Here is a 27,842-nt window from a genome sequence, read left to right as displayed (position 1 = left end):
TGCCTTCATCCATCAAAAGGTGAACCAACAGGAGGAACTGCAATTTTGAATATGATTCTCATCAGCAAGGAGGAACTGGGTGCTAGGACGAGAAATACTGAGAGCTTTGATGGAAAGAAACTACTCCATTTTAGGATTTGTAAAAGGTCTAAAGAAATCTGGGACTAGTCTAACATGCATCCTAGATTTGGGGAGAGTGGATTTCAAAGGATTCAGGAGAGGGATGGCAGGGGAGGGGAGGATGAAGGTACCAGTGCTGGCACACCATTTTGAAGTCTGCAAAGTCCGTGACTAGGACAGGAGGGGAATGAAGGCAGGTTGAATCTATGTGGTACAATGCACAGGACACTGGGCCTGGAGTCAGAATGACCTTCAATTCTTCGAGAAGAGTTCCCATGTGGCCTCACACAATTACTAGCTATTCAGTCCTGTGGGGCAAGCCACTTTCTCTCTGTCTACCTCAAACGCCCCAACTGTAAAATGGTGATGATAATAGCACTTACCTCATAGAGTTGTTGTTCTGAGGATCAAACAAGACAGTATTTGTAAAGCACTTAGTACAATGCCTGCGACATAGTGGTTACAATATAAATGCTTATTCCCTTCCAATCCTCCACAAAAGAAGGAATTCACAAGTGAGAGAAAGGCACTGCCCTAGATGAGGGATATCTCAAGGTAAAAGGCCATGGGAGCTGCTGGGTGGATGTTCCAGGGCAAGGAGACCTTAAACAGAAAAGTTACAGGGTGAAACAGCAGCAGAGGCATGGTTCAGAAATCCAGAAAATCAGGAGTGACGCTAGGAGGAGGACAAAGGATCTCAAGGTCTATCTCAGGTGGGAATCAGGAATGAGGAGATCTCAAGAATGAAATTCTGAAGACTTAAAGGGAAGCAGGCAATAGGCATTTGTTATGCACTTAATATGTGCCAGACACTGCGCTGGGAAACAAAGGGAGACAATTCCAATGATCTGGAAAAGGTGGAATTATGAGCTAACTTTGATTTTAAAAGAAAAAAATAGAACAGTAGATAGAGGAAGATAAGTACAAAATGGCACAATACTATAAGAATGCCCACAGTTCTAAAGTTTAGAATGAGATGAGGAAAAATAAGGACAAGAAAAAGCATTTTAAGCTAAATTAGGAAAAGAGAAGACTAAATATGAGAAGAAAAACTGTTCAAGGTAAATAGGACAATGAAAATAGGTATCAGAGAAAAGGTGGGGATTGTTTGGCTTTTCTTTGCCTAGGAGAACGGTCTTTGGACTAGAAAGGACAGAATCAATATAGCCAATAGGGATCTGATACTCAGAATGAATAAGAAGAAAATAGAAGAGCATCTGGCTGCTGCTGATGAGCTCGAACCAGCAGGGCTCAAATGAATTACAGTCATGGAGATTGGGAGGGGAAAAAAAAAAACAAAACAGGCATGTCATTGCCAGCCCAATAGTGGTGAGCTCTGAAAAACTAAAGAATAGGAGAGATATCACTGTTCATAGGGAGGGCAAATGTCCTAATTAAAAAAAAAGAAGAGAACAAAGTCTTAAAACTATAAACAGGTGAGCTTGAATTTGATTATTGCAAAATATCAGAACATCTTATTAAAGGGATAGTTAGTGAGCATCTAACAAAAGGATGTGGTGATCTCAAAGAGTCAGAACAGCTTCAGAAAGAAGAGAACATGTCAGACTAATCTTATTTCCATTTTTACAGGATTATCAAACTGGTAAACTAAAATAGGAGGGGCAATGAGGTGGCACAGTGGATAGAGCTTCAGGCCTGGAGTCAGGAAGACTCATGTTCCTGAGTTCAAATCCAGCCTCAGACATTTCCTAGATGGGTGACCCTGGGCAAGTCACTCAATGCTGTTTGCCTCAGTTTCCTCATCTGTAAAATGAGCTGGCGAAGACATGACAAACCACTCCAGTATCTCTGACAACAAAATCCCAACAGGGTCAGGAAGAGTAGGGCATGGCTGAAATGATTAAACAACAGCACAACAAACCAAAAAAACCAGTAGCAGATTAGACAAAGTGCAGTCAGTAAGGCTTGAGTTCAAATTTTTCCTGAGATATTTACAAGCCGTGACTGGGAAGGTCTCTTAACCTCCCTGCCTCAGTTTCCTTATCTGTAAGATGGAAATGATAATAGCACCTACTTCAAAGGGCTGTTATGAGGCTTAAGTGAGATAATATATGTAAAGTTCTCTGTAAACCTTAAGGCATTGTGTTAATGTTACTGGTATTACCAACAAAGCATCTGATGAAGCTCTTCCCTAACCTTCTCCTGGCCCTCCAGCCCTACTAGAGGATTCTGTGAGATGTGTGAGGGGTGGGGAGTCCTTCCCTCCCCCCAAACTTCCTGGCTGTGTTCTCTTTCCTCTTCTCTTTTACAGCTAAATAATGATCTTCGGTCTCCAATCCCTTAAGCAGGCACTCAGTGGCTCCTACTCCACTCTGACCACTTAACAGTCATGAGCCAGGCTTTGACAGTACATATGCAGGCAGGCAGGCAGGCAGGCAGGCAGGCAGACAGACAGACAGACAGACAGACAGACAGACACACACACACACACACACACACACACACACTCCTGATCAAATAGTTTGGATGTGCAGAAAATCACCAACTACAATCCTTCTGGTAAGAAGGAAGACCACAAGGACTTATCTGTGCTGTCGCCACAATCTCTGGACTCTCAGGCACTGTCATCAGACAAGCCAATGTACCCAAAGGACTGCTAGGCCCTGTCTTCCACTCTGAAGCTGAGCCTCCTTTTTACATGTTTAATTTTCCAGTAAGGGGAACCAGGTCCCATAAGAAGAACTCCTTCTCTCTCTGTAGGTATCTACATAAAATCCTGCATGTTTTCATCCTCCTCCCCAGTCCCTGAAACATCAGATTCATTTCCTATCTCAATGTTGTCAGGAAATGCTTTGGTGGGTGCTCCTCAATTCAGTTGTTCTTCCTAACACAAGACTTTATTCTAATTCAACAAATATTTATTAATATACAGAGACAGTACTAGGCACTAGCTATACAAAGCCAAAAAACATCAACTCTACCCCAAATAATCCTGACCATTATCTTATCCCTTTATCCTTCTATAGGATCTATACAGAATCATAAAATTTTACAACTGGAAGATATTTTAGAGATAATTTAGTCTGAAGCCACAAATCTGTGCTAAATTCAACTTGGTTAGGGTGTGGGGGGTGTGAGTGGCTGAGAGAGACTGGAAAGAAATAACATTAGGCCACGAAAGACAGGCAAACCCTTCTCCTGGATCTGTAAGTGAGAACCTGCACTTTCAGGAGAAAGTGAGATTTCAGTGAGGATGAAATGCAGGGATAACAATAGGGGAGGCCTCTATAGGAGCAGAGAAGAAAGGGAAGAAGCTGGAGAAGGATAGGAACAAAGGAGGGCCAGGGTAAGAGAGACAGAGAGGCTAGGAAGTAGAATGGAAAAGGGATTTATGCTTAGGCTGAACGTGACTCTGAATCACAATTACTCGAAGTGCAAGAAGCAGTAACTGGCTAGCCATAGGGCATTCGGCTAAAGCAGATAAACAGAGTTCCAAAGTTCTAACAAGACTGATACAGGAGCCTCCACCAAAGATAGTGGAGGCCCCACACGTGATGACAGGGCCCTCCAAGAGGGTGGGAAATGGATTGTCTGTTTGACTGGGAACGTGTCAAGGGTTCTACTCATCAGCATTTACAAAGTGCTTACTCAGTTCAGCACCTCAGGAAAGAACAGGTCATGCCCGGGTATCATTTGTGGGATGAGAAACCCAAGGCTGAGAAGGATGAAGTGATTTCCTCAACACCACATAGCTAGCTGTGCCCCCAAAAAGATCTAGCATGGAGATCTCTCAATTTTTCTTTCAGCATTCTTTTCTCATAGCCTATAGCCTATTTCCATAGCATATAGCCTATTAATTCAACAACCATTTATTTCGTTCCTACTGTGTGCCAGTGAAGAAAGTACAGTTCCTTCCTTCTTGTAGCTTATTATCCAGCAGGAGAATAAGACAACTGGGTCATTAAAACATTCAGTATTACATTATAAGGGCATTTTGAGAGGCAAAAAAAAGTGTTATGTGAAGTGGGGCAGTGTAAATATAAACTAAGATCATCTGGGAAGGCTTCACAGAGGAGATGGCATCTGAGTGGGAATTTAAAGGATGGATAGGAACTCAATACACAATACACAGTGAATATCTTAAGCAATGGAAACAACATGAGCAACGACCCTGAGGCATGAGAAAACACTGCCTGTCTGGAAAAACAAGGAATAGTCCAATTTGTCTAAAATGTATGATGTAGAGGGAAAAATAATATCATGTAAAGGTTGAAAGGAAGGGTGACCCCAATTTATGGAGGACCTTGACTGTCAAGAACAAAGTTTGAACCTTACTTGGTAAGTAATATAGGGCCACTGGAGTTTTCTCATGATGGAATAACAAGACATCTCTTCATAAGAAAGATTATTCTGACACCTGTTCTCTATAAGGAGCTAAACAAGGTATGTCATTCAAGGTCAAGAACATTTATTCCTCCCTCTACTGTTTGACTAACTGAATAAAAACCAAGAAATACATGATGGATTAATTTTAAAGAAATGAACATTATTACTCAACAAATAACCCCTCAAGACAGAAATTAATAGATAATATTTCAATTACTTATTCAGTGTAGCACAAAGATTAGGAAAGATATTTGATTAGTTCTATTTAAATGTAAATAATAGAAAGCTATTCATAGTTGTTTTGTAATCCCAGCAGAAAACTTCAGATATAAATAGTTCGATTTTAACTACAGTTTAAAACTTACCAAGAGTCTGGGACTATATCATTTATCAATTCATATTCTAAACTGATGTCAAGAATCAAGTTAAGCTTGCAGGTATGAGTACTTATTGATTATATCTTGCTTTTTCTTCTTCCAAGTTGTCTTTCTTTCCTATTTAGAGTGCTTACAAATATTAAGTCTGTTCATCTTTTAGCTATAAATCAACTCCTTCAACACACTGGGGAGGTCCCATGGTATAATGGAAAGAGTACATGATCTTTAGACAAGAGAACCTGGATTCAGAGCCTGGCTTCATTACTTACTGGGTGACTTCAGGCAAGTCACTTAACCTCACTGACCTTCAGTTTCCTCACCTGTAAAATGAAAGTATGGCATTACATAATCTCCAAGGTTCCTTCTAGCTCTATAACTACAGTCAGGATGTCCCTTACTGGAATAATCATTAAACTAATAGGTGAATATTCTCAACCTAAAAATGAAAACATTTTGGTTGCACCTGACTGATTAAGTAATGAAGAGTCACATTGAATAAATAAATTATTCAGGACTTTATGGACTGTCTACTTCCAAAAATGATGTGAGGTAGAAGAACTCAAGGTAAGGGGTTTTTTTTCCCCTCAAAGGAATGAGACTAAAAATTTGACCTACGTATATGTTTTTAAAGTCAGAAATAGATAGGTGAGCCCAACTCCTCCTAAAATAAGGGAAATAATTCATTAAAGAGAATGAATATATGTTTCATTAAGTTCAGCTGTAAACCCAGCCAGACTTCATGAAACACGGATTCCTAGAGACGGAAGAGGAAAGGACATCAGAAGTCATCTAGGTCAATGCCTTCATTTAAAAGATGAGAAAAATGAGGCACAGGGTGGTTAAGTAACTTTTCCAATTTCAAACAGCATAGTAAGCATCAGAGAGATAGCATCCCAACCCAAGTCCTCTGACTCCAGAGCCGGTAACTTACATGGCACTGCAATAACAGAAGAGGGTGAATATCTGGCAGCAAAAGATACTTCCTCATACTTGGCTAAAGTTGGAATAGCAATGGTAAGTGATCTTTCCCTCTACTGAAATTCTATAGCATTTATTGTTTGAATCATGCATAACGTACTTATGTAATGCCTTTTGCTGCAGTTATTTCTGTATATTTCTTCTCCTCACTGTTAGGTTAATTATAAGCTTCTACAAAGTAGAGAAATATATGTTATACGGTTTTGCATTCCTCACAATGCCAAATACAGATCTTTGTACACAGAAATTTTCAATAACTATGAGTTGAACAAATACTTAACCTTTATCAGGTGTTTTTTCTTTATATTTGGTGAGCAATGGGGAGGCTCACAGAATTTTAGGATTTGGGACTCAGGAAAGGCCCAAATCTAAGAGAATATTTAAACCAAACTGTTCATTTCACAGATAAGGAAATTGGGGCCCAGAGACATTAAGTCATTTGTCTAGAGTCACACCCAGTGGCAGATCTAAAGTCCTGTGCTCTTTCTACTATATGACATTTCTCAGTAGACAATTTCCTCTTTGGAGAATGAGTCTTAACATGGTGAGAATAACCTAAAATGGCACCCATCATTGGAATATGTAACCATTATCCTTTTACTTGAAAAGAATTTTTTGTTTTTTTTTTAAATATGAAGACATGAATCTTTATTGTGCCCAACTTACTTTTCTTTTTAAAATTATATAATAAATACAACATAATACTTTTAATGCTGTCCTGCATGCTGTTTTGGCTGTTAACAATTTTTTTTTTCAGTTTTCCTCACCTAATGGTTGGTGGGGTAGCTGAGACTGCCAGAGAGAATTAGAGACTCAGCAAGTTGGAAAGAAGCTCAGAAGTCATCTAATCCAAACTGTATCTCAATGAAAATCACCTGAACAAAATACTTGAATGTTGAACAGCCAGACAATGACCTATGAATACATCAGGTTTACTTTATTTCTTCTAATGGGTTAAAACTCACATTTTGTTGTTGTTTAGTCATTTTCAGTCATGTCTGACTCTTCATGACCCCAGCAGTGGTTTTCTTGGCAGAGATACTGGACTGGTTTGTCATTTTTTTCTCCAGCTCATTTTATAAATGAGGAAACTGAGGCAGACGGCTGACTTGGCTGAGGGTCACATAGCGAGTAAGTGTCTGAGGCCAGATTTTAACTCACAAAGACGAGTCTTCCTGACACCAGAACTGGCACTCTACCCACTGTGCCACCCAGCTGCCCTTCCTGTCCCCTACATTTATATATGTCTACCTATATCATATGTTCCTAACCTGCAGTCCATGAACATTTTTTCTTTTTTTTACTATCCTGATGGCCATTTTAATGTTTTCTTTTTTAACTACACATACTTTATTTTGTGCATTTTACAGGATTCTGAGGAGTATTTACACTTCCCCAGACTGCCAAGGAGGTCCAAGACACAAGAAAGGTTAAGTATCCTTGAAGTAATATCTTTCTAAAAATTAATAATATGAAAACTACTCATATTACCTACAAATACCTGTAACTCTTCAACTCTGCAGTTAATACCTGCTCCTTTGTCCCCTATTTTTGAAGCTTCCCTACCTTTGAAAAGATATATGGGGGGCAAAGCCAAGATGGCAGCTAGGAAGCAGGGACTTGCCTAAAGGTTTCCCCCAGGACCCTCCAAAAACCTATAAAAATGGCTCTGAACAAATTCTAGAACTGCAGAACTCACAAAATAGCAGAGGGAAGCGGGGCTCCAGCCCAGGATAGCCTAGATGTTTGCTAGGCAAGGTTTATTGCATGGAGCTGGGAGCAGAGCAGAGCCCAGCGTGGGCTGTGCCTGGACCAACCAGATCAGGAGTTGGGCAGAACAGGCCCTAGCACCCTGAATCAGTGAACTGTGGCAGTTACCAGACTTCTCAACCCACAAACACTAAACACAACAGAGAAGGTTAGTGGGAAAAAGCTGTGGGGGACAGAGTGAAAGGAGTTCGAGGTTCGGCCACCGTCTTGGGGGCAGCGGAGGTGGTGCAGCTCTGAGGAACTACAGCTGCAGTTGCTTCCAGCCTGAGGCCCACCTGCTGGGAGGAATTAAGTGGCGGATCTGAGCAGGAGTGCAGATCCTGCTTAAGATCTGAGTCAGGTCTGGGTTGGTGGTTCTTGGGGGAGGAAGAGCACTGGTGTGGCAGAGCTTGCTGTGTAGAAATAACTCTGAAAACAACAGCACAACCCCTCAAGCTTGGGACAAAGTACTCTATACTCTACAAGCAGTCATACCCTGACAAAAAACTCAAGGGTCAACTAGTGCAGCGAAAATGGACTCAGATTCAGTCTCAGACTTTGGAATCTTTCTTTGGTGACAAAGAAGACCAAATCATACAGCTAGAAGAAGTCAACAAAGTCAAAGAGCCTACATCAAAAGCCTCCAAGAAAAACATGAACTGGTCTCAGGCCATGGAAGAGCTCAAAATGGAGTTGGAAAAGCAAGTTAGAGAAGTAGAGGAAAAATTGGGAAGAGAAATGAGAAGGATGCGAGAAAACCATGAAAAACAAGTCAATGACTTGCTAAAGGAGACCCAAAACATACTGAAGAAAATACCACCTTAAAAAATAGACTAACTCAAATGGCAAAAGAGCTCCAAAAAGCCAATGAGGAGAAGAATGCCTTAAAAGGTAGAATTAGCCAAATGGAAAAGGAGGTCCAAAAGACCACTGAAAAAAATACTACCTTAAAAATTAGACTGGAGCAAGTAGGAAGCTAGTGACTTTATGAGAAATCAAGATATTATAAAACAGAACCAAAGGAATGAAAAAATGGAAGACAATGTGAAATATCTCCTTGGAAAAACCACTGACCTGGAAAATAGATCCAGGAGAGATAATTTAAAAATTATTGGACTACCTGAAAGCCATGATCAAAAAAAGAGCCTGGAGATCATCTTTCAAGAAATTATCAAGGAAAACTGCCTTGATATTCTAGAGCCAGAGGGGACAATAGAAATTGAAAGAATCCACTGATTGCCTCCTGAAAAAGATCCTAAAAAGAAAACTCCTAGGAATATTTTCACCAAATTCCAGAGCTCCAAGATCAAACAGAAAATACTGCAAGCAGCCAGAAAGAAACAATTTCAGTATTGTGGAAACACAATCAGGATAACACAAGATCTAGCAGCTTCTACATTAAGGGCTTGGAATATGATATTCCAGAGGTCAATGGAGCTAGGATTAAAGCCAAGAATCACCTACCCAGCAAAACTGAGTATCATGCTCCAAGGCAAAATATGGATTTTCAATAAAATAGAGGACTTTCAAGCTTTTTCAGTGAAAAGACCAGAGCTGAATAGAAAATTTGACTTTCAAACACAAGAATCAAGAGAAGCATAAAAAAGTAAACAAGAAAGAGAAATCATAAGGGACTTACTAAAGTGGAACTGTTTTGTTTACACTCCTACATGGAAAGATGACGTGTATGATTCATGAGACCTCAGTATTAGGGTAGCTGCAGGGAATATACATATGTGTGTGTGTGTGTGTGTGTGTGTGTGTGTGTGTGTGTGTGTGTATACAGAGGGCACAGGGTGAGTTGAATATGAAGGGATGATATCTAAAAAAATAAAATCAAATTAAGGGATGAGAGAGGAATATATTGAGAGAGGGAGAAAGGGAGAGATAGAATGGGGTAAATTATCTCACATAAAAGTGGCAAAAAAAAGCAGTTCTGTAGGAAGGGAAGAGGGGGCAGGTGAGGGGGAGTGAGTGAATCTTGCTCTCATCAGATCTGACGTAAGGAGGGAATAACATACACATTCAATTGGGTATCTTACCCACAGGAAAGGAGGAGGAAGAAGATAAAAAGGGGGGATGACAGAAGGGAGGGCAGATAGGGGGAGAAGGTAATCAAAAGGAAACACTTTTGAAAAGGGACAGGGTCAAGGGAGAAAACTGAATAAAGGGCGACAGGATAGGAAGGAGCAAAATACAATTAGTCTTTCACAACATGAGTACTGTGGAAGGGTTTTACATAATGATACACATGTGGCCTATGTTGAATTGCTTGCCTTCTTAGGGAGGGTGGGTGGGCAGGGAAGAGAGGAGAGAATTTGAAACTCAAAGTTTTAAAAGCAGATGTTCAAAAACAAGTTTTAAATGCAACTAGTAAATAAAATGTACAGGCAATGGGGCATAGAAATCTATCTTGCCCTACAAGAAAGTAAGGGAAAAGGTGATGGGGGGGGAGTGGGGTGACAGAAGGGAGGGCTGCTGGAGAATGGGGCAATCAGAATATATGCCATCTTGGAGTGGGGGGGAGGGTAAAAATGGGGAGAAAATTTGTAATTCAAACTTGCGAAAATCAATGCTGAAAAATAAAAATATTAATTAAATAAGTAGAAAATAAGAAAAAAAAATTTAAAAAAAGAAAATAAAAGATATAAGGGCCTTTTCTATCATCATTATCATCATCAATGCTACTATTATGGCACCCAAAATTAGCAATGAATCAGGAAAATTTAGGAATAAATACTTTAATGGATGCCATAATTCTCAATACTCATATTCTAGAAATTATGTGAATGAAAAGTTTTCAAAATATAGAGGAACTGGGGCAGCCAGGTGGCACAGTGAGTAGAGCACCAGCCCTGGAGTCAGGAGGACCTGAGTTCAAATACAGCCTCAGACACTTGACACATGTACTAGCTGTGTGACCTTGGGCAAGTCACTTAACCCCAATTGCCCTGCCAAAAAACAAAACAAAAAAAATATAGAGGAATAGCTGAAGAAATCAAAACCATATGGGGACATGATAAAATACACATATCACCCTGATCATCTTATTTGCTACTGGAATTGTCCCAAATATGATTTTACTGAATATGAACTTACTTACCAATTCTTTTGCTCAATTACAAAAAGCAGGTCATCACCTTGTGCAACTGTCCAATGAATATTAAGCATAAAATAATAATAGAGAGATTGTCACTTGGAGAGTCCATTCTATCTCCACTTCACTGAACAAGATGACAACGAAATGATAACAACAACATTAACTCATATCATGTGTGATTGTATATCATCTCATTGGGCATTTTTATCCATCTTTTAGAGATGAGGAAATTGAGGTTCAGAGAGTTTAGGCAACTCATCCATGGTCACACTGCTGGTAACTATCAAAGGCAGGACCCAGGCTTTACTGATTTCAAGTCTAGCACTTGATTCACAACCTTCCACAGCACTTCAGAAAGACAAAAGCACAGACTTCACTTTGCATGGTCCTAGAGACCATCCCTAAATGAAGTCTGGAGCACCAAAGAGTTTCTTTAATTAACTACTTAGAAATGACTCAGAACTGACTCTAACAACTTAGAAATAACAGTGGGATATTTTCCTTAGAATACTTCCCTATGGCATTAAACAAGTCTTCGCTGTCCACTTTAACATATCTCAAATATCTGAAGATATTTCTCTAGACCCTATAATCCATTCTGTACATTTGCTGAGTACCTGTTATGTGTACAACACATAATAGGTGGTAGATATGAAGAGGGACAAAAGAACACCAAGACATCTCATGCCTTCAAAAAACTAACAATCTAATCCAAAAAAATGATGTGTACATAAATCTAATACAAAATAAAACAATAGTCATTGCTAACATTCCTATAGTACTTAACTATGTGCCAGGCACCAGGCTAAGCACTTTATAATTATCATCTGATTTGCTCCTCACAACAGCTTTGGGAGATAGGTGCTATTATGGTCTCCATTTTACAGATGAGGAAACTGAGGTAAACAGAGGATAAGGGACTTGGCCAGGGTCACACAGCTAGTCTGTGTCTGAGGCTGAATTTGAATTCAGGTCTTTCTGACTCCAGATCCTGTGCTCTATCCACCATACCACCTAATTGCCCCTAGATATATAAGTAGTAATTATTCAGAAACAGGAGCAATCACTTGAGGCTGGGATATCTAGGAAGGCTTCAAGGAAGAGTCAATTATAGAACTGGGCTTTGGAAAGGCTGCATTTTCACAGCGAAACACTTGAGTTTGGCAATGTTCTCATCATCAAAGCAAGTATTTCAACTAAGAGTTGCAGATTTTAATATAAAGCTAGATTTCTACTCAAACTTCTTAGTGATTCAGGCTGGTCATTCCCCAAATAGTCTGAATAAGTGAGAATTAATTGTGTGCATTTATGTCTGTAGAATCTTCTAATTAAAAGACTTCAAAAAAGCCTTTATAATAGAAACCCTCTGCTCAATTGAAAGAAAAATGTGTCCTATAATGACTCCGAACTATATTAAAAATCCATGTTAAGCTCAGTGTATAAAGAGCATATGACTATGAGACAGTTTTTTTTTTCCAAAAAAAAGCTAAATGGAAATAGTGTAAAAGTGATCACTATTCAACTCTGATGGCACAGTTATTCAAAGGCACATAGGCAGTCTTTTTAATTTAAGTCAATACACCTCTTAAATCTAGATGATCAACTCGATTTTTTTAAACTGAAGGGAATTTCCTTAATATTATTAAGAGGACTCAAAGTGTCAAATCATTGATAAATCAACTAGAAATCTATTTTGACATTTTGGTGAATCAGTGACCTCATCAATGTTGGTATTCTCTCTGACAATGCATACCCATCTGTTCCTCCCAATGCTGGGCTCCTCTTTTTACATACTACTCCATACATCATACAAAGGTGGCCCACCCAATACTCTGAAGGCCTTCCTAGAAATCTCCTGACATTGCAAGGACACTCACACAGCTCAGTGGGCAACTCATCAGTCATTCCTCCTTTCTGGAAGACCATCCCATACATCCTTTAAACTACTCTCCCTGTGGAATTCTTTGTTTCTAATATGGTGCAGCCTCCTGCCTACCAGTGTTCTATTTCCCTTTGAGTGACCTTCAATTGTGGAATACCAGAGTTGAGAATATAACTAAATAAAGTTATTCCTCAATAGTCATTATTTAAATTATGAGTTAAGAAAAATCTTCTTTCTATTGGGATAAACACCTATATATTTAAAAGAACCATTTCCATTATGTCAATGAAAAGATTAAATTTCACGTTGCATTTTTCCTATGTCAACCAACAAAGTCTTTATGCTCAAGAATAAGCTGTCAGACAGTCAACCATCTGCATAACACATTATTCATGAATCATTTTTACACAGGCAATGCTATTAAGAGGCAACCACAATATTCTTTTCAAAGTGCTTCCACTGACTAGATGGTTGACCCTGAGAAGATCCGTGTGGTACAAGACAACGTGCAATGTTGTGACTGTCCAAATAAATCCTTCACTCACCAGCTGTTTCCTCTGGCAGCTACTTCACTTCTCTAGGACTCAGTTTCCCTACCTGTAAAACAATACTATTAGATCACATGATGCTAAGGTCCCTTTTTAGCCTTAAATTACCATAATTCCAAATACCTTATCCATTTTGCTGTTGTTGTTGTTGTTGTTTGAGAGGCAATTAAGGTTAAGTGACTTGTCCAGGTCACGCAGCTAGTAAATGTCTGAGACCAGATTTGAACTCAGGTCCTCCTGACTCCAGGGCCTGCGCTCTATCCACAGTGCCACCTAGCTGCCCATCTGTTTGTTTTCGGGGGAAGGGGGTGACTTAAACATTAAATAAGAGGGCTCTTACCCTCTAAAGTTTGTAAGAATCCTTTTGGTATCAGTCAATTCAAAGGCATTAGTTATACAAATAATTACTTTTATGATAAGTGAATATTAAGTTTGCACAGTTACACTTGACAAAACATGTCATTATTATTCCCATTTTGCACTGGAGAGAATCGTTTCACCAAAAGGATGAATTATAAGCCACGGTCATATGAAAACTAGTAGAAATATTCTGCATTACAGATCTTTGGTGCTCCCTCCAGAGACTACCTGAAATGGGTTCACTGGATATTTCAAAAGGGTCTGGAGTGATTAAACATATTGTATTATCTTCAAATGGAGACACAGATTTTGGCAATCTAATGCCATGTATCAATATGCTTTGTAAATGACACTCGGAAAAGCATAAAAATCCTCATTATTTGTGGCCATTCTGCCAATGAACGGTATTGCCTCCAACCAAAATATATAAAAACTGAGAATATGTGCTTGAGACAAGGTCCCTTTTTAGCCCTGTCTAATAAAGGTTAATAATGTATTAAATTATGATAACTGATGTACTGAGTTAACACAGAAATAAGGAATAATGAAGGCAAAAAATCCATGAAAAGTGGCACATTCATATGACCCTTTTACATAACATGTTATGGTACATGTACAGGGTAGCCCAAAAGTTTTAGTGCAGCTTTTATTCTTTATAGTTTTAATAGCTTAACATTGTAACAAGTCTTTTGGAACATCCTGTACATGGATTTCCAAAATGCCTCTTTTTTCCTCTGCATATGAATGGGTTTTCTCTGAAAACCCAGTAATAAGGAATATAGTGACAGCTCATTAATCATCTAGAAGGGAGAAAGAAACAAACAACCCTCAAAGACTAAAGTTTTAATTCTCAATTCTGATCTTTATTCATGACTATTGCACCTCCAAATAAATTACATTTTGAAAATGAGGCTCCTAAACAGAGACACCCTTAATCTAAAAGATAAGGATTCCAAGCACACACAGTGGTTGTCTTGTACAAAGAGAACTTAGATCATTCTAATAATAATTTAATTTATTTGAAAACTTAGAATCAAATTTTGCTTCCAAAAATATGATTTCAAGGAAAATCTAAAAACCATTTTCTTGGCTAAAACTTTTAATTTTAATATTTTTTCCAAAAACAGCAATTCTCTTCACCTGCCCCTACACATGAAATAACAGATCACTAATTTTATATTCTATTTAATGCAAAAAATATGTAAATATGATGGTCTCCTGCTTTTTCTGTTTCATCATTCCTACTTATTAAGTCATATTTGCTTAAGAGTCATTAAAATATATATAGTAATCTGATTTTCAAAAGTGCACTTAACTGTAAGAAATTTACATAATTTTTTCTTAGGACTGCAGTAAACAAATTTTACACTACTGCCTACAACAATTTTTATTTTTTCCTAAGTATGTTTTTATTGTGTTTATTATTTAACATCATTTAAACTAACTTATTTTCTCATATTCTACATATATTTTTACAAAAAAAGTAACACTATTACTTTGGATCTATATAAAGTTAGAAGCTGCTTTTAAAAAATTATTCTACATCAAGCTAGAATCTACAGATAATACTCAGCTAAACTTTCAAAACTCAGAAATGTCATTTCTTTCACACAAGTTGCTATTTCACACTTTAACTTTTGTCACCCCACCAAGTATTATGTGGTGTAAATTCAATTGTCAGAAACTTCTTGCCATTTATCACCCTATATAACTTCAGATTATGTGTACTTTGTATTCATTTCATCTAATAGAACGAAATTGCTATTTTCTAAAGCAGGACAGCATTTAAAATGCAAATCCATTACAATTACAACTTAATTCTTCTAATACTAAATTATCCTCGAAGATTATGCCTTTGCTTGCTGAATATGCCACTCTCTCCAATCCTCTTCAACCCTAAAATATAACTAAGATCAAAACTGAAGACAAGCAACTGAAAGGATCCACGCACCAAAATATATCATCTATTAGCAGAAGGGCAATGTATATAATAAGTAAAGGACTTTCACATCTGACTTAACACAATACATAATTAATTCAACAATTATACTGTCTACATCTTGATCTTTATGCTCATAACAGACATACCCAAAAAAGGTCAGATTCTATTAAAAAGAAAATCCTGAAAGTTTAAGATTACCAAGATTTTAATTTCCAAACCCAGATGATTAGTGATATCAATAATAGTAGCACCACTCATCTGAAATTTCTAACATGAAACTTAAGGCTAATAATCATCTACTTCTCATGGTAGTAATAATCTTATTTGATTATATTGATATCTTCCTAAGAATCTTGAATGCTTTTCTAATTTTATTTTATTAATTAGTAAACAATCTAGGGTAAGTAGAAAGGAAAAGAAATGTAGATACCATTTTTAAAAATGAGGAAACAAAAGAACAAAAAAATTAACTGAATTGCCCATAACTCAATATAACTCTGGTTTCTAAATTTCCCTTCCTTATGCAATGAATAGAAGAATAAGAACAAAATCTATTTGCTACATCAAAGATGTTAAGATTGGGCCATGAATAACTGACATTCCAGTTTTCTCAAACTGCTTACTAAATGCCTTTGTTCACTGTCCACTTGAATCCAAAGACTTTATGAAATATGGGTGCAATGGTGTGTGTATATGTGTGTGTGTGTGTGTGTGTGTGTGTGTATTTTTTTTCCTCTGTGACTGTGATGATAAAGGTTTAGTAGGTCTCTAGTGAAGTACCCTTGAGATCTGCACTAAGGTCTTTGTTTTACATTTTTTTTTAACAGTGACCTGGATATAGGCAGAAATGGCACGCTTACCAGACATTCAGGTGTTACAAAGCTAGGAGACATACCTACTAGAATAGATGACAGAGTACAAACCAAAAAGATCTTAACAACCTAATATTGGTCAAATCAAATAAGATGAAATTTAACAGGGAATAAGGAAAATTCCTACATCTGGTCTGTCTGGGTTTGTTTTGTTTTGTTTTTGTTTTAAAGCTTCACAAGTACAAGATGGAGAAGGCAACAAGTCATCTGTAAAAAGACTGCAAATATGAGCCAGAAAAGCAATATGGCAGTCAAGAACACTAATATAATTTTGTTTCATTAAGACATACACACCTTCCAGGAATAGGGAAGTGACAGACTCACTGTATTCCGCCCTGATCAAATTATATCTGTAGTACTTACTGGTCACCACATCGTAGAAAAGAGACTGATAAGCTACAGAGTGCCCAGAAGAAGGACAAGAATTGTGAACAATTGTAAGTTTAAGCTATAGGAAGACAGGCTGAAAAAACTGAGGATGTTTATATAGAAAGGAGAAAACTTAGAAAGGATGGGAGAGTTATTCTCAAGAACCTGAAAAGTTATCAAATGGAAGAGGGATTGCACTTATTCTGCTCAGCCCCAGAGGGCAGAACTCTGAACAATGAGGAAAAGCTGTGTACCTGTAAATTTAAGCCTAAACTAAGGAAAAATTCTCTTAAAAACTACAGCTTTTACAAAAGGTGAATAGGCTGCCAAATAGTGGGTCCTTCCTCCACTAGGTCTCCAAGCAAAAAATAGATGACCACTTGTTGAGTGTAGAGTAGTAGGAATTCATTTTCAGCTGTGGGCTGGAATAAATGGCCCCTGAGGTCCCTCTTTCAGCTCTTCGATTTTGCGCTTCTTGTGAAAATTTCACCAGTAGTCAGTTCTGCCAACAGTATGACTCAGTTGCTCCAAACTGAGAATCAGTTAGATATTTTGTGAAGGACTTAACATAAAAAAAAATGCCTTAAATGCTACGCAGTCTCACAGTCAGAGATTTTTTCTTAGAATTCTCACATTAGAAAACTTATTTGAAATAAAATATTCATTATCACTGAATAACAAGTAATCATCTCACACATATTATCTTGATGCATCTGAAAATCATGCAGAGCACTGGACCACCTATATGAGCTGCAAGAAGTCATTTATATTTTGCATATGCCCAGAAAGATGCTAACAATTTAAAGAACAGCACAAGTTTTCCATAAAAAGTTGCAAAATCTGTACAAAACAAACAGCATAGTTCCTATTATTGAACTGCAATTATGTGCTTCAAGGTGGTTAAGGACTGCCATTGTTTAGTCTCATTTGCACTCAAGTTCCTCCTAAGAACAGCCTAGTGAGGATAAACATAGAATCACATCCTTAGCAGGTCGCACATGGCATTATATCATGACTATTATTCTCATCCCTAGGTGATAACAACCATGGAATGCCACTTAATAATGGTAATAATAGGGGTAAGAAGAGAAACAGCATTCAACGAAAATTTGCACAGTGCTTTCAAAGTACTATCCTCCTGTTATAGAAATACACACTAAAGGCCAGCGTAAGCAACTTAAATGACATGAGTTAGGGCCTTATGAAACATTATTAAGACCTCTAACATGCCTCACAGTCCTTGATCTAACAGACCTTATAGAGACTGAGAGGCCCTCATTTTTTTCAGTGAAGGGGAAAAATGTGGGGAAAAAAACCATTTTTCTCTTTACAGAAAAAAAGAGGAAATTTATAAGGCTGAACATAATGAAGAATGCTTTAACTGAGGGCTTCAGTTTGACCTTATGCAAAAATGACAAGCTTAGGAACTGGGCTCACCAGACCACTGTTGCAGGGAGAGGTGACTACACAGAAGGAAGAGGAGGCAATAACTTAGGGACGGACAAACAAGGTCTTCTACTATTTAGTATTTACTATGGGTTGGGAAAAGGAATTAAAACTGAAAGATTTAGAATAAGAACAAAGAACAATCAGTTCAGGAGTTTTAACTCAAAGATAAAGATCAAAATTTAAAACATCACTCATTAAAAAAGGCCAAGATTTTAGGGGTTCTGGGAAGAAATATGTGTGGAAAGGACAGAGTTCTAATATACTGGGAAGGCAGAAGCAACAGGTGTTCCAGTAAGATTCATAAAGGTAGAGCCAAGTCCTAGCGTCATACTTCCAGCCCAGAGAATTCAGGCAGAATACAACAAAGCCACATGACAAAAAAATTGCATCCCCAAGCAACAGAACAAACGTAAGGGATTCTGTTTCAAACACAAAGTTAAAGTTCCTTAATTTAGGCTTCCTATTAGAGGGGTCCTTTAACTTGCTATCTAGTTCAAGGGACAAAAATAAGACACCAATGAAGGAACTTAGAGAGGCAAAACATGGCCTCAATCACAAAAAATTCAGATAATCAAATCCTCATCCCTGAAAAGGGAATTCTATCATTCTAAATGCATGACGTCATTAAAATGAGGCAAAGTCCAATTTTGATACATATAATACTATTTTATTTTTAATCTTTCTTACATTTTAAAAAACATACAGGGGTTCAGAACAACCTTAACAAAACAACATGTTCATGTTTAAGGGACCTCTGAAATCAAACCACTGGTGTGCAAACATGGCTGGTTTCCAATGTGAAGGATCCTAGGCACAATTCATTCAATTTTTTGTTTTTTGGTAAAACAAGGAAATCATAGTGCAGCTGTTAGCAAGTCCATTACTCCTAAGTTAGACACTTAAATCCATCTGAAAGACTGGCAGCTTCTGCCCAAAGTAAGATTTATACAGCCCTGTGCTGTTCCCCACTCCCACCCACCCTCCCACCCTAAACCCTCCCCAAACATGCTGCATCTGAACCCCTGGTAACTTATTACACAAACCCATGTAATGCACTTACAAAATTAGTTCATCTCTGAATCTGAAAGCAGATCATTACAAAGGGAAATACTGAAGCTCTTACCTGTATTTGATAATTAAGTAAATTGTCTTCTCACCTCCTCCAAGAACACAGTTTTGTCTAATAAATATCTATTTGACAACGGCACAAAAAGTATTTTTCTCTTAAAGCAAGTTTTTGTTTTTTGTGTATTTTGCATCAATCCTGCAGACTGAAAACAGCATTGACCTATTCAATGTGCTATGAAAACATTAGGCACAGACCACATAATATAATTTACATTTTTTGTTTGAAAAAATACAGTATATGCAAGCAATCACACAAAGGACTTGCAACTACAATAGTGAGCTATATAGTAGACCCAACAGAAAAAGGGTTAATATTGTACTTGAAAAAGAAAATAATTCAAACTACCACTGAGTGATATCTCACTACTAGGTGCATCTCTTGTATCTGCATTAGAATAACCTTGCTAGTGAAAGGGGTAGGGGGGTGGGAGGGGAGGAACCTTAGCTACCAAAAAAAAAAAAATACCATATTAGGCACAGGAACCTGTTTAATAGGACCCAGAGGAGAAAAATGTTTCTAAGAGCTATTAGAACATGTTGAATGAATATCGTTCCCCCCAGCTCCCCAACCAACCAGCTAGGTTGCTTTTTTGGAAGGAAGAGGTTATTAACATTGTAATTACCTTGTACAGTAAGTTCCCTCATTAACTAAGACACTTCTGAATATGGAACCAAAAGATTTAGGGCAGGAAAAACGGGAGGGCTGGGAAGAAGATTTAGAGGAGGCTGTAGAATAGTAGACTTCAATAAACAGGAAAAAAAAGCTTCCACCTTTTAAAAAATAATGATTTTAATTTTGTTTTTTGATGATCATTTGTGCAGCAATGAATACTGTAAAAATATATGCAAGGGTGCTGTGTGACTAGTTATTAAGCTACATTTACTGTGTAGGCTTTGTGGAGATCATTTATGGATAATAGCCTACTATATTTTAAAGCAAAAGGTTATCACATGCTACATATATCATATGCAGCATTTATCTAGAAAGGGAAAATAAGAAAAGGAAATGACTTCCTAAAAAGAGAGAGAAAGATACACAGGAGGAACCTGCTTTGATGTGCCAGTTATTATATGCCCTATGGAAGATTTGAGATACTAATTTGGTTTTTTTTTAATTTTCACTGTTAAATTTCTCTTACCATCATACAAATTCAAAGGAACCACATTCACATGATAAATAATGTCTCATGTATGTTCCCTTTCTAGGTTTCTTTTCCATAGTTTTCTTTTCCATTTAAAAAAAATCACTTTTAGTTTACATGTCATTTCATAGTGAACTATTCAAGTAAATATTTCTGTCGTGGAAAATTCCCAGATGTACCAAATACTATTCCAAAATACTCTCAGACTGTACTTGATTAGCAGTGCAGTTTTCCTTAGATGGAGCAGGAATTAGCCCGTTTTCTGGGCTTGGGGTCCTGGATATCCCGGTCTTTTAAACACATACAAGATGAGCATATTGTCTGTGATAATCTTCGGAGGCCCAACCTAAAAACACTATTGGAGAGGCTATATATTACACAGTTACAGAAACTATTGCTTATAGCAAGCCAGGTTGTTAGGAAGGAGAGAGCGGGATTATCCAGGACTCGGGAGCTCTCCAGAAGGAAGTATATGATGTAGGGGAGCCAGAGCATGTAGAACACACTGGTTATACGAAACAAAACCATGGCATAGCGTTTGTCAGGGCTATGTCCAGTCTCTCCAGCAGCATCAACTTCGTGACTAGGAAATCGGGCCCTTCGGTCGTTGATCTCTTTGGTGTGCTGCCGACAGATTTTGAAAATGTGGAAGTAAGTGAAGCAGATGACAAAGGCAGCAGGAGCATAAAGTAAACAAACAATAAAGCCAGTGAAATAGGCATTGGTGAGCCAAGAGGTGGCACACCATTCAAAAATGTCACCGTGGTAACCAGGTTTCCCCCAGCCAAAAAAAGAAGGCAAGAAAATCAGGCAGGAGTAGATCCAGATCATAATAATGCAGATTCTCAAGCGACAAGGAGTGACCAGCTGGTTGTAGGAAAGAGGTTTGGTGATGGCAAGGTAGCGATCCACACTGATGCAAGCAAGACATGCCATGGAAACACTCTTCAGTACTGAGATGATGTATCCAAAAACCTGGCAAGTCAGTGACTCGTGGACACCTGTGGAATAATGAAGCAAGGACAGAGTGGGAACCAAGCAGCTCACTCCCACGAAGAGATCAGCATAGGCCATGGTCTGGATGAAATAGCTGGTAGTATAATGATGCAAAAGTGGAGCGCAGTGAAAGACAAAAATGACGGTTAAATTCCCAGCAATGATTAAAAACGTCAGCAGGACAATAACAACTGTCTCCAGGATGCAGACGTCCTCTGCATTGTAGTGGCCAAATCCAAGTGGGCAGGAGTGATGCTCAGAAACATTCCCAAAGCTCATGTTGTGAGTCCTTGGTTCAGTCAACCTGGACTCATTCATGGTTTGGGATTAAGAAACCCTGCAGCCAGGATGACAGCAGTCCAGTGATGACCTGTCCAACATCTGCTAACCTCTGCACTTTGGTGGCTCACGCTGTCTCTGCTGACACTGCCAATTGCTTCTGTCACAGATTAGCTTCCCAGAACTGCTCAAGAGTCTTCATCAGCATCAGTTCAGCACTGACACACCTCAGCTGTGGGGGGGAAATAAGCTAGGAAGGAGGTGAAAAGAAGGCCACCGGTTAGCTCCCTCCAGTGCTCTCAAACTACCTTTAACAAACACAAGGCACTTCTAAAGAAAACAGATTCTTTATCTTGCACTATGGAAAATGAAAGTCATTTTTTTTTTTAAATTTCAGCCATTGGGGGATAGAGTGGGGGAGGAAAAAGCTTTTGAGGACTGTTTGTTCTCCTGAGAAAGGCAATTTCTTTGGGATCCACTAGAGAGAACGAGAAAAGGATAAAAGTCTTCCTGTGACTCGGGCTTCCTTGATCAGCAGTGATATGATATAAATGAATGTTTCAGATTCATTTAAATCATTAAAATTTCAGGAGGTCAATAACTGCTTTTAGTTGGAAACCTAGAAAAAGTTCTCTTTAGCACATTATGCCTCTGGGATTTGTTCTGGAGATGACACTCCCTGTCTCATCCCTGTGATCCATCCTTTCATTAAAGAGGTAAGGAAAACCTTCTTGTCAAGGTTAATTCCCAAAGACTCAACACTACTTGGATATGAATCGAGTGGATTCTCTTTAGAGGCAGAATGGAAGGGAAGGAAAAGCAAGGTTTATCCTCCAACTGTAGGAGAGGAAAACAAAACATCTCGAGCGAAGCAGATAAAGTGCAATCGGTTCACACTCCCCAAATGAGATGAACCCATGAAGTTTTAAGTCGGTTTTCAGTTTAAATAGTTTTAGTCCTTTCCAGTTATGGGTGGCAGTGGCAGCTGCATAATTTAAGCCTCTCCCCTTTCCACCTCCCTCCCCTCAAAAATTATCCTTGCATTCAGTTTCAGTCTCGGTAACTGAAAATATTTTTCATTAGCTGGCTTGTCACATTCCTTATAATGAATCGGGACAATAATGTGCATGGCTCAATCAATGTTATTTCTCACCTTTGCAACAACTCAGGAATCCTTTCAAAAGCCCCAAACTTCAGTCTGCATTCTACTCTGACGCTAACGAAACGCTGATTTGACTGGAGATGCTGCCATTGTTTACTACTCAGTTATTCTCAGTCACATCTCCATCCTCTAGGCTGCTCTACCTGGTCTATCTTCGCCGGATGATCAGCATATTAAATAATTACTTCAGCAGCTAGCTTTCCCAGGATTGGAAAATTACCTCGTTTATTACATTTGCAGTTACAGAACAGCCATATGTTAAGAAAATGCTTCTTTTCTTTCTGTGTTCTATTTTGAGGAAATGCTCAATTAGTGCAGGGGCCATTAGGTAGGTTACTAGACAGTCTTGTTTTAAAATGTCCCCAAAGCATCGAGGCAAATTTAAATCCTAGAGTCTGAAATGCTGGAGATCTGGCAGGGCTGGACGAAGCAATTCCAAAAGAAAGGTCTCCAAGGTCATTCAGATATGGTGCTGAAAGTCCTTTAAAAACTACTAGTGTCTCAGAGGTCCCTTTGTTAGGAGTCACAGTGCCTTCTGAAGGAATCTCATGCACTAGAAATAAAAAATTTCCTCTAGTTCTGATGCGGCAGTTTAATAGAAAGCATTCTTTTTAAAGTTCTTTTCTCCGATACATCACCAAGCCATAGAGGGGAGTCCTTCTTCTTTATTCTTTTATAACATCCACAGGACACTCCTCACCACGCATTTCCCACTGTCAATAGCCAATTTCTTCTGTTTCAAAGGAATCACTTTGGGGTTCTCTTGTTATGAGAATAAGGCAACGCTTCTCACCTAGATCCACTCTAATCAGCTGCTATGCTGTGCAGCCTGATTTAGGAGTCCGATTGACTGTGATGCAGTTACAAGGAGGCTGTAGCAATTCCTCACTTCACAGTTGCGCTCTCTGGATTACTGCTTGCACCTGAGCCCCTGCACCTCCTCCTCATCACCCTGAGCTGATGCAGAAGAACTCCCCATCAGAAAGGTGACTCGGTCCTTCTGCCCCAATCAACAGCCCAGCCAATGGCTACTGCAGCTGAAACTGTCACTAGGTAACAGTTGCCAGGCACATGCAGGCTTCTAGCCTTACATGGCAAGCTGCGATCAAGAATGACAAATGAAGACAATGGAACTGACCGATGCTTATAATATATTAATGGCATTTCGAACTTCCAGGGGTACTTCCCTTCTAGCACTTTCACGAGATTTTGCCCTCTGGATGAACAGAACATGAGAATATCTGTAGATATACCTTTAAACCTCAGAGAAACTACCACAAAGGTACTATAAGAGACAGGCTAAAAGAACAAGTCAGCAGAAATTTAATCCTTATTGGCAGAAAATACTTATTAATTATTAAATTGCCAAACCTTCATAAACCCAAACTAATATGACTATTTCCCTTCTCTCAAAATGGTTATATTGTGATTAACAGAAATTGACCATCAGTTTCATACAGCCCCCAAATATGACCAATTCCCTGCTGAAGTTTGGAATTTAAATTAATTGCCCATGCAATAAAGTTATAATACAACAGAATTAATGTTGCACGCTGATTCTCCTGTACCAAAGTCTAGCCTGTGAAATGTTTAAGGTCAAAGAGAAGGGAAAAGGTTAACTGGGGGAAAAAATCTTTGCAGAGAAAACTGAAAACTACAAAACTGCACCTAAATGATCTGCTTAGTTTACCTTTCTGTGCCTAAAACTGCAAAAGGTTAAAAAGAATTTTTCATATGACCCACCAGAGGTGTTTAACTAGATTTAAAAACATCTAACTTCAAAGCAAATACAGGCTATTTTGAATAATTTCTGTTTGGGTCCAATAACTCATCTTTGGAAGTGAATTAGAAAAGGAAAAAGCTTATCTTTAATATCTTAATAAGATTAGAATTTTCAAAAATAGGGAAATGGGGGAAAGAAAGGAGGTTTATTACAACTGGTAATAAAATTACAGAAGAGTATATGAGTCTTTTAATATAATGACATGCTTTTGGCAAAAGTTTTTTTCACTCCTTTGCTCATGAAAAAATAACTTACATCTAAATGTTGGAGGCAATGTGATTACTCTTTTTGTTACAGACCTATGAAATATCTGTATTTTTTGTTCTATTCTTTAGTTTAAAAGAAATATCTGATCTGGTTACAATGAGCTAAACAGACAAAATGCAGAATGATGAATTTAGCCTTGAAAGCAAATATCTTAATTTTGGGAACAAACTCCTAGAAAGTACCATTTAAAAGGAAACAAGTTTCATTTTTAGGCATTCAGATAGACATCACATATCTGGATTTCCTTTTCTTCAGTTTCAGAAGTTTTAAATATTCAAATTACAAACTGAAAGGCAAGAATGAAACTTGCAGACAAAGACATGGATAGAATTTTACTAAAAAAAAAAAACTATTTTCAGTCTGAGTTGCAGAGGCACAGAATGATGAAATATAATCAACTAGGCAGCATCGTTACAGTGGACCAATCACTGTCTGAAGACCTGGCCTGAGTGGACCACTTCCAATATTATTCCAGTCTCCCAGACCCACAACTTGACTCATCCTTGTTCCTTCACCCCATGTAAACAATCATTTGCCAAATTTTGTCTTTTCTCTCTCCACAACATCTCTCACATGTCCCCCTCTCTTTACTCACATAGTCACCCCCCCCAGTTTAGGCCTTCGTTACTTCGCAGCAAGATCAACAGCCTCCTGTGGTTTCTCTGCCTTAAGTCTCCCCTCCCTCCAATCTCTAATCATCACAACTGCTAGTATGATTGTCCTAAATTTCAGGTGTGACCATGTGACTCCTCTACTCAATATAATCCAGTGGTTCCCTATGGCCTTTATGATCAAATGTCAACTACTCTCTTTGGTTTTAAAAGCCTTTGATGACCCGATTCCCATCTCCCTTTCCAGCCTTTTTGTATATTACTCCCACTTCCCTTCCCACATTCCACAGTCCACACAGACTGCCTTTGCTGCTGCTCCTTACACACCATCTTCTATCTCATATCTCCCTGCATTGCTCTGGTGGACCTCCATCCCAGTAATATACTTCTTTGTTTCTGTTTCTTAGAATTCCTAGTTTCCTTCAAAACTTGGCTCAAATACCACCATGCACATAGAGTCTTTTCAGACTTCCTAGACCCAGAGATGCCAACATCTCGTCATCTAATTACCTTGCATTAATTTTCTTTGTATTTATATACACACACATAACGTCTCTTCCCAACAACAGGAGTTGAGGAATGCTTCATTTTTGTCTGTATCCCAACTGCCTAATAGTGACAGGCAAAGAGCAGGCACCTATTACATGCTTGTGAATTGTGTATCTCTGAGCGACTCACTGGACCTCAATTTCCTTATCTGTAAAAGGAATAAGTGGAACTATATAATTACTTAAATCGCTTTCCCACTTTTGTTGTTGTTGCTCAGTATATTCAGTTACGTCCAAGTTTTTATGACCCCACTGGGGGTTTTCTTGGAGTAGTTTGCCATTTCCTTCTGCAACTCATTTTACAGATGAGGAAACTGAGGCACACAGGGTTCAATGACTTGCCCAGGGTCCCACAGCTAGTAACTATCTGAGAACAGATTTGAATTCAGGAAGATGAGTCTTCCTGACTCCAGGTAAGGCACTCTATCTCTGTGCCATTTAACTGCCTCCCTTCCCCCCTTGAAATCTACAATTTTAATAAATGAACTAAAATATACCAACTACAAAATTTTTTTAATTATGCTCTTACCCACTAACATAAGTATCTATGTGATTTTATTTCTCACATTTGGGGAAAATGTGAAAATCAAATAATGAATGACTTTAATTTACATTTTTAACTGTACATTTTTAGGATACCTTATATAATAAAATGAAAAACATCAAAAATCTGTAATTATACATAGGTAGATCTCAAAACATCTAAATGCAAAAGGGAAAATCCATTTAGGTGGCAATTTGGGATGGCAAAATGCTCTAAGCTCAAACTGGTCATAGGATCCTAGGGATCTGAGTGATCTGTTCCAACCTACTAATTTCACACATGAAGAAACCAAATCCCAGAGACCTGCCCGAATTCACACAGCTTGTAAATGGCATGGTAGAGAAGTGAACTCAGGTCCTCAAACTTCAGGTCCAGTGGGGGTTCTTTAATCTGTCCTACCAATATTCTCCTGGGACTGCTAATTAAATTCTTCTGCTTCTTTTTCCATAAATGATCCTTTCTTCTTCAAATCCAATGTCATTTTCTTATCTCCCCTCAGCTGTTTCTTGCTACTTTATACCTGGATTTTAATTGACATTTACACTGAAATGCCAGGAATCTAAGTTTATAGTGGACATTATTTGGATATTTTATTATTGCCATCTTTTATTATTACTCTAATTATTGATTTCCCTCTCCTTTCTCTTGTTGGTGAATTAGGGCCAAAGAACCTTTAAAGGGAATATTATCAGAGAGTCTCTGAGGACTATACATAAAAGCAATCTGACAAACAGAATAGAGATCACATAGACACTGAGCAGAAACAATAGAGGACACAGTGAAACTCCAGGCATTTCACCAGCATAGAATCACCATTTGGCAAGCATCACCGTTGAGTCTGGCTGTACACTAAAGAGCATCATGCTATTATTGTTGTTGTTCATCCTTCATTCTCAAAGAGAACCAATGACACTATGAGGATGATGTCCTGACTTGCCTATGAACTGGATTTAAGTGAAGCAGAGCTGCTAAAAGTCACCTCCTCCAGGGTCATCAGAGTCAGCAATAAGGAGATACCAAATGCACATTGTCTTAAGGTATTAAACACTGGTTTTCACAATATCCTCTCCCTGGTTCCTCAATTTAGAAGTCTTGACTATTTCCTTAAATGACTGAAACACTAGAATAATTCATGGATCTGAAGTCCTACCAAATGAAATGGAGAGACAGGGAGAATGGGAGCAGTTTTTGTACAGTTTGAGATTTTTAAAATGTTTTGAGATCTACCTAGAGAGCATATAATGCTCACAAGAAAGACAAAATCCCAATATAATCTAAATTTCAAAATA

At 38.3% G+C, this 27,842-nt stretch overlaps 2 protein-coding genes across 3 annotated transcripts in view; both read right to left on the bottom strand.

The window, feature by feature from the left end:
• RABGAP1L (RAB GTPase activating protein 1 like) overlaps positions 1 to 27,842 on the bottom strand; it is a 680,962-nt gene that overhangs the window by 424,177 nt on the left and 228,943 nt on the right. The gene's annotated exons all lie outside the window — the stretch shown is intronic.
• On the bottom strand, positions 20,241 to 23,012 carry GPR52 (G protein-coupled receptor 52). The gene is made up of 2 exons (XM_036756239.1): positions 22,792 to 23,012; positions 20,241 to 21,888 (listed from the first exon to the last, which is right to left on the bottom strand). The coding sequence occupies exon 2, from the start codon at positions 21,675 to 21,677 to the stop codon at positions 20,598 to 20,600; it is 1,080 nt and encodes a 359-aa protein (XP_036612134.1). The 5' UTR covers positions 21,678 to 21,888; positions 22,792 to 23,012; the 3' UTR covers positions 20,241 to 20,597.

Source organism: Trichosurus vulpecula, chromosome 4 (genome assembly GCF_011100635.1).
Source record: "Trichosurus vulpecula isolate mTriVul1 chromosome 4, mTriVul1.pri, whole genome shotgun sequence".
Classification (NCBI taxonomy): Eukaryota; Metazoa; Chordata; class Mammalia; order Diprotodontia; family Phalangeridae; genus Trichosurus; species Trichosurus vulpecula.
Note: the sequence above shows the minus strand (reverse complement) of the source record. Positions and strands in the feature narration are given on the sequence as shown.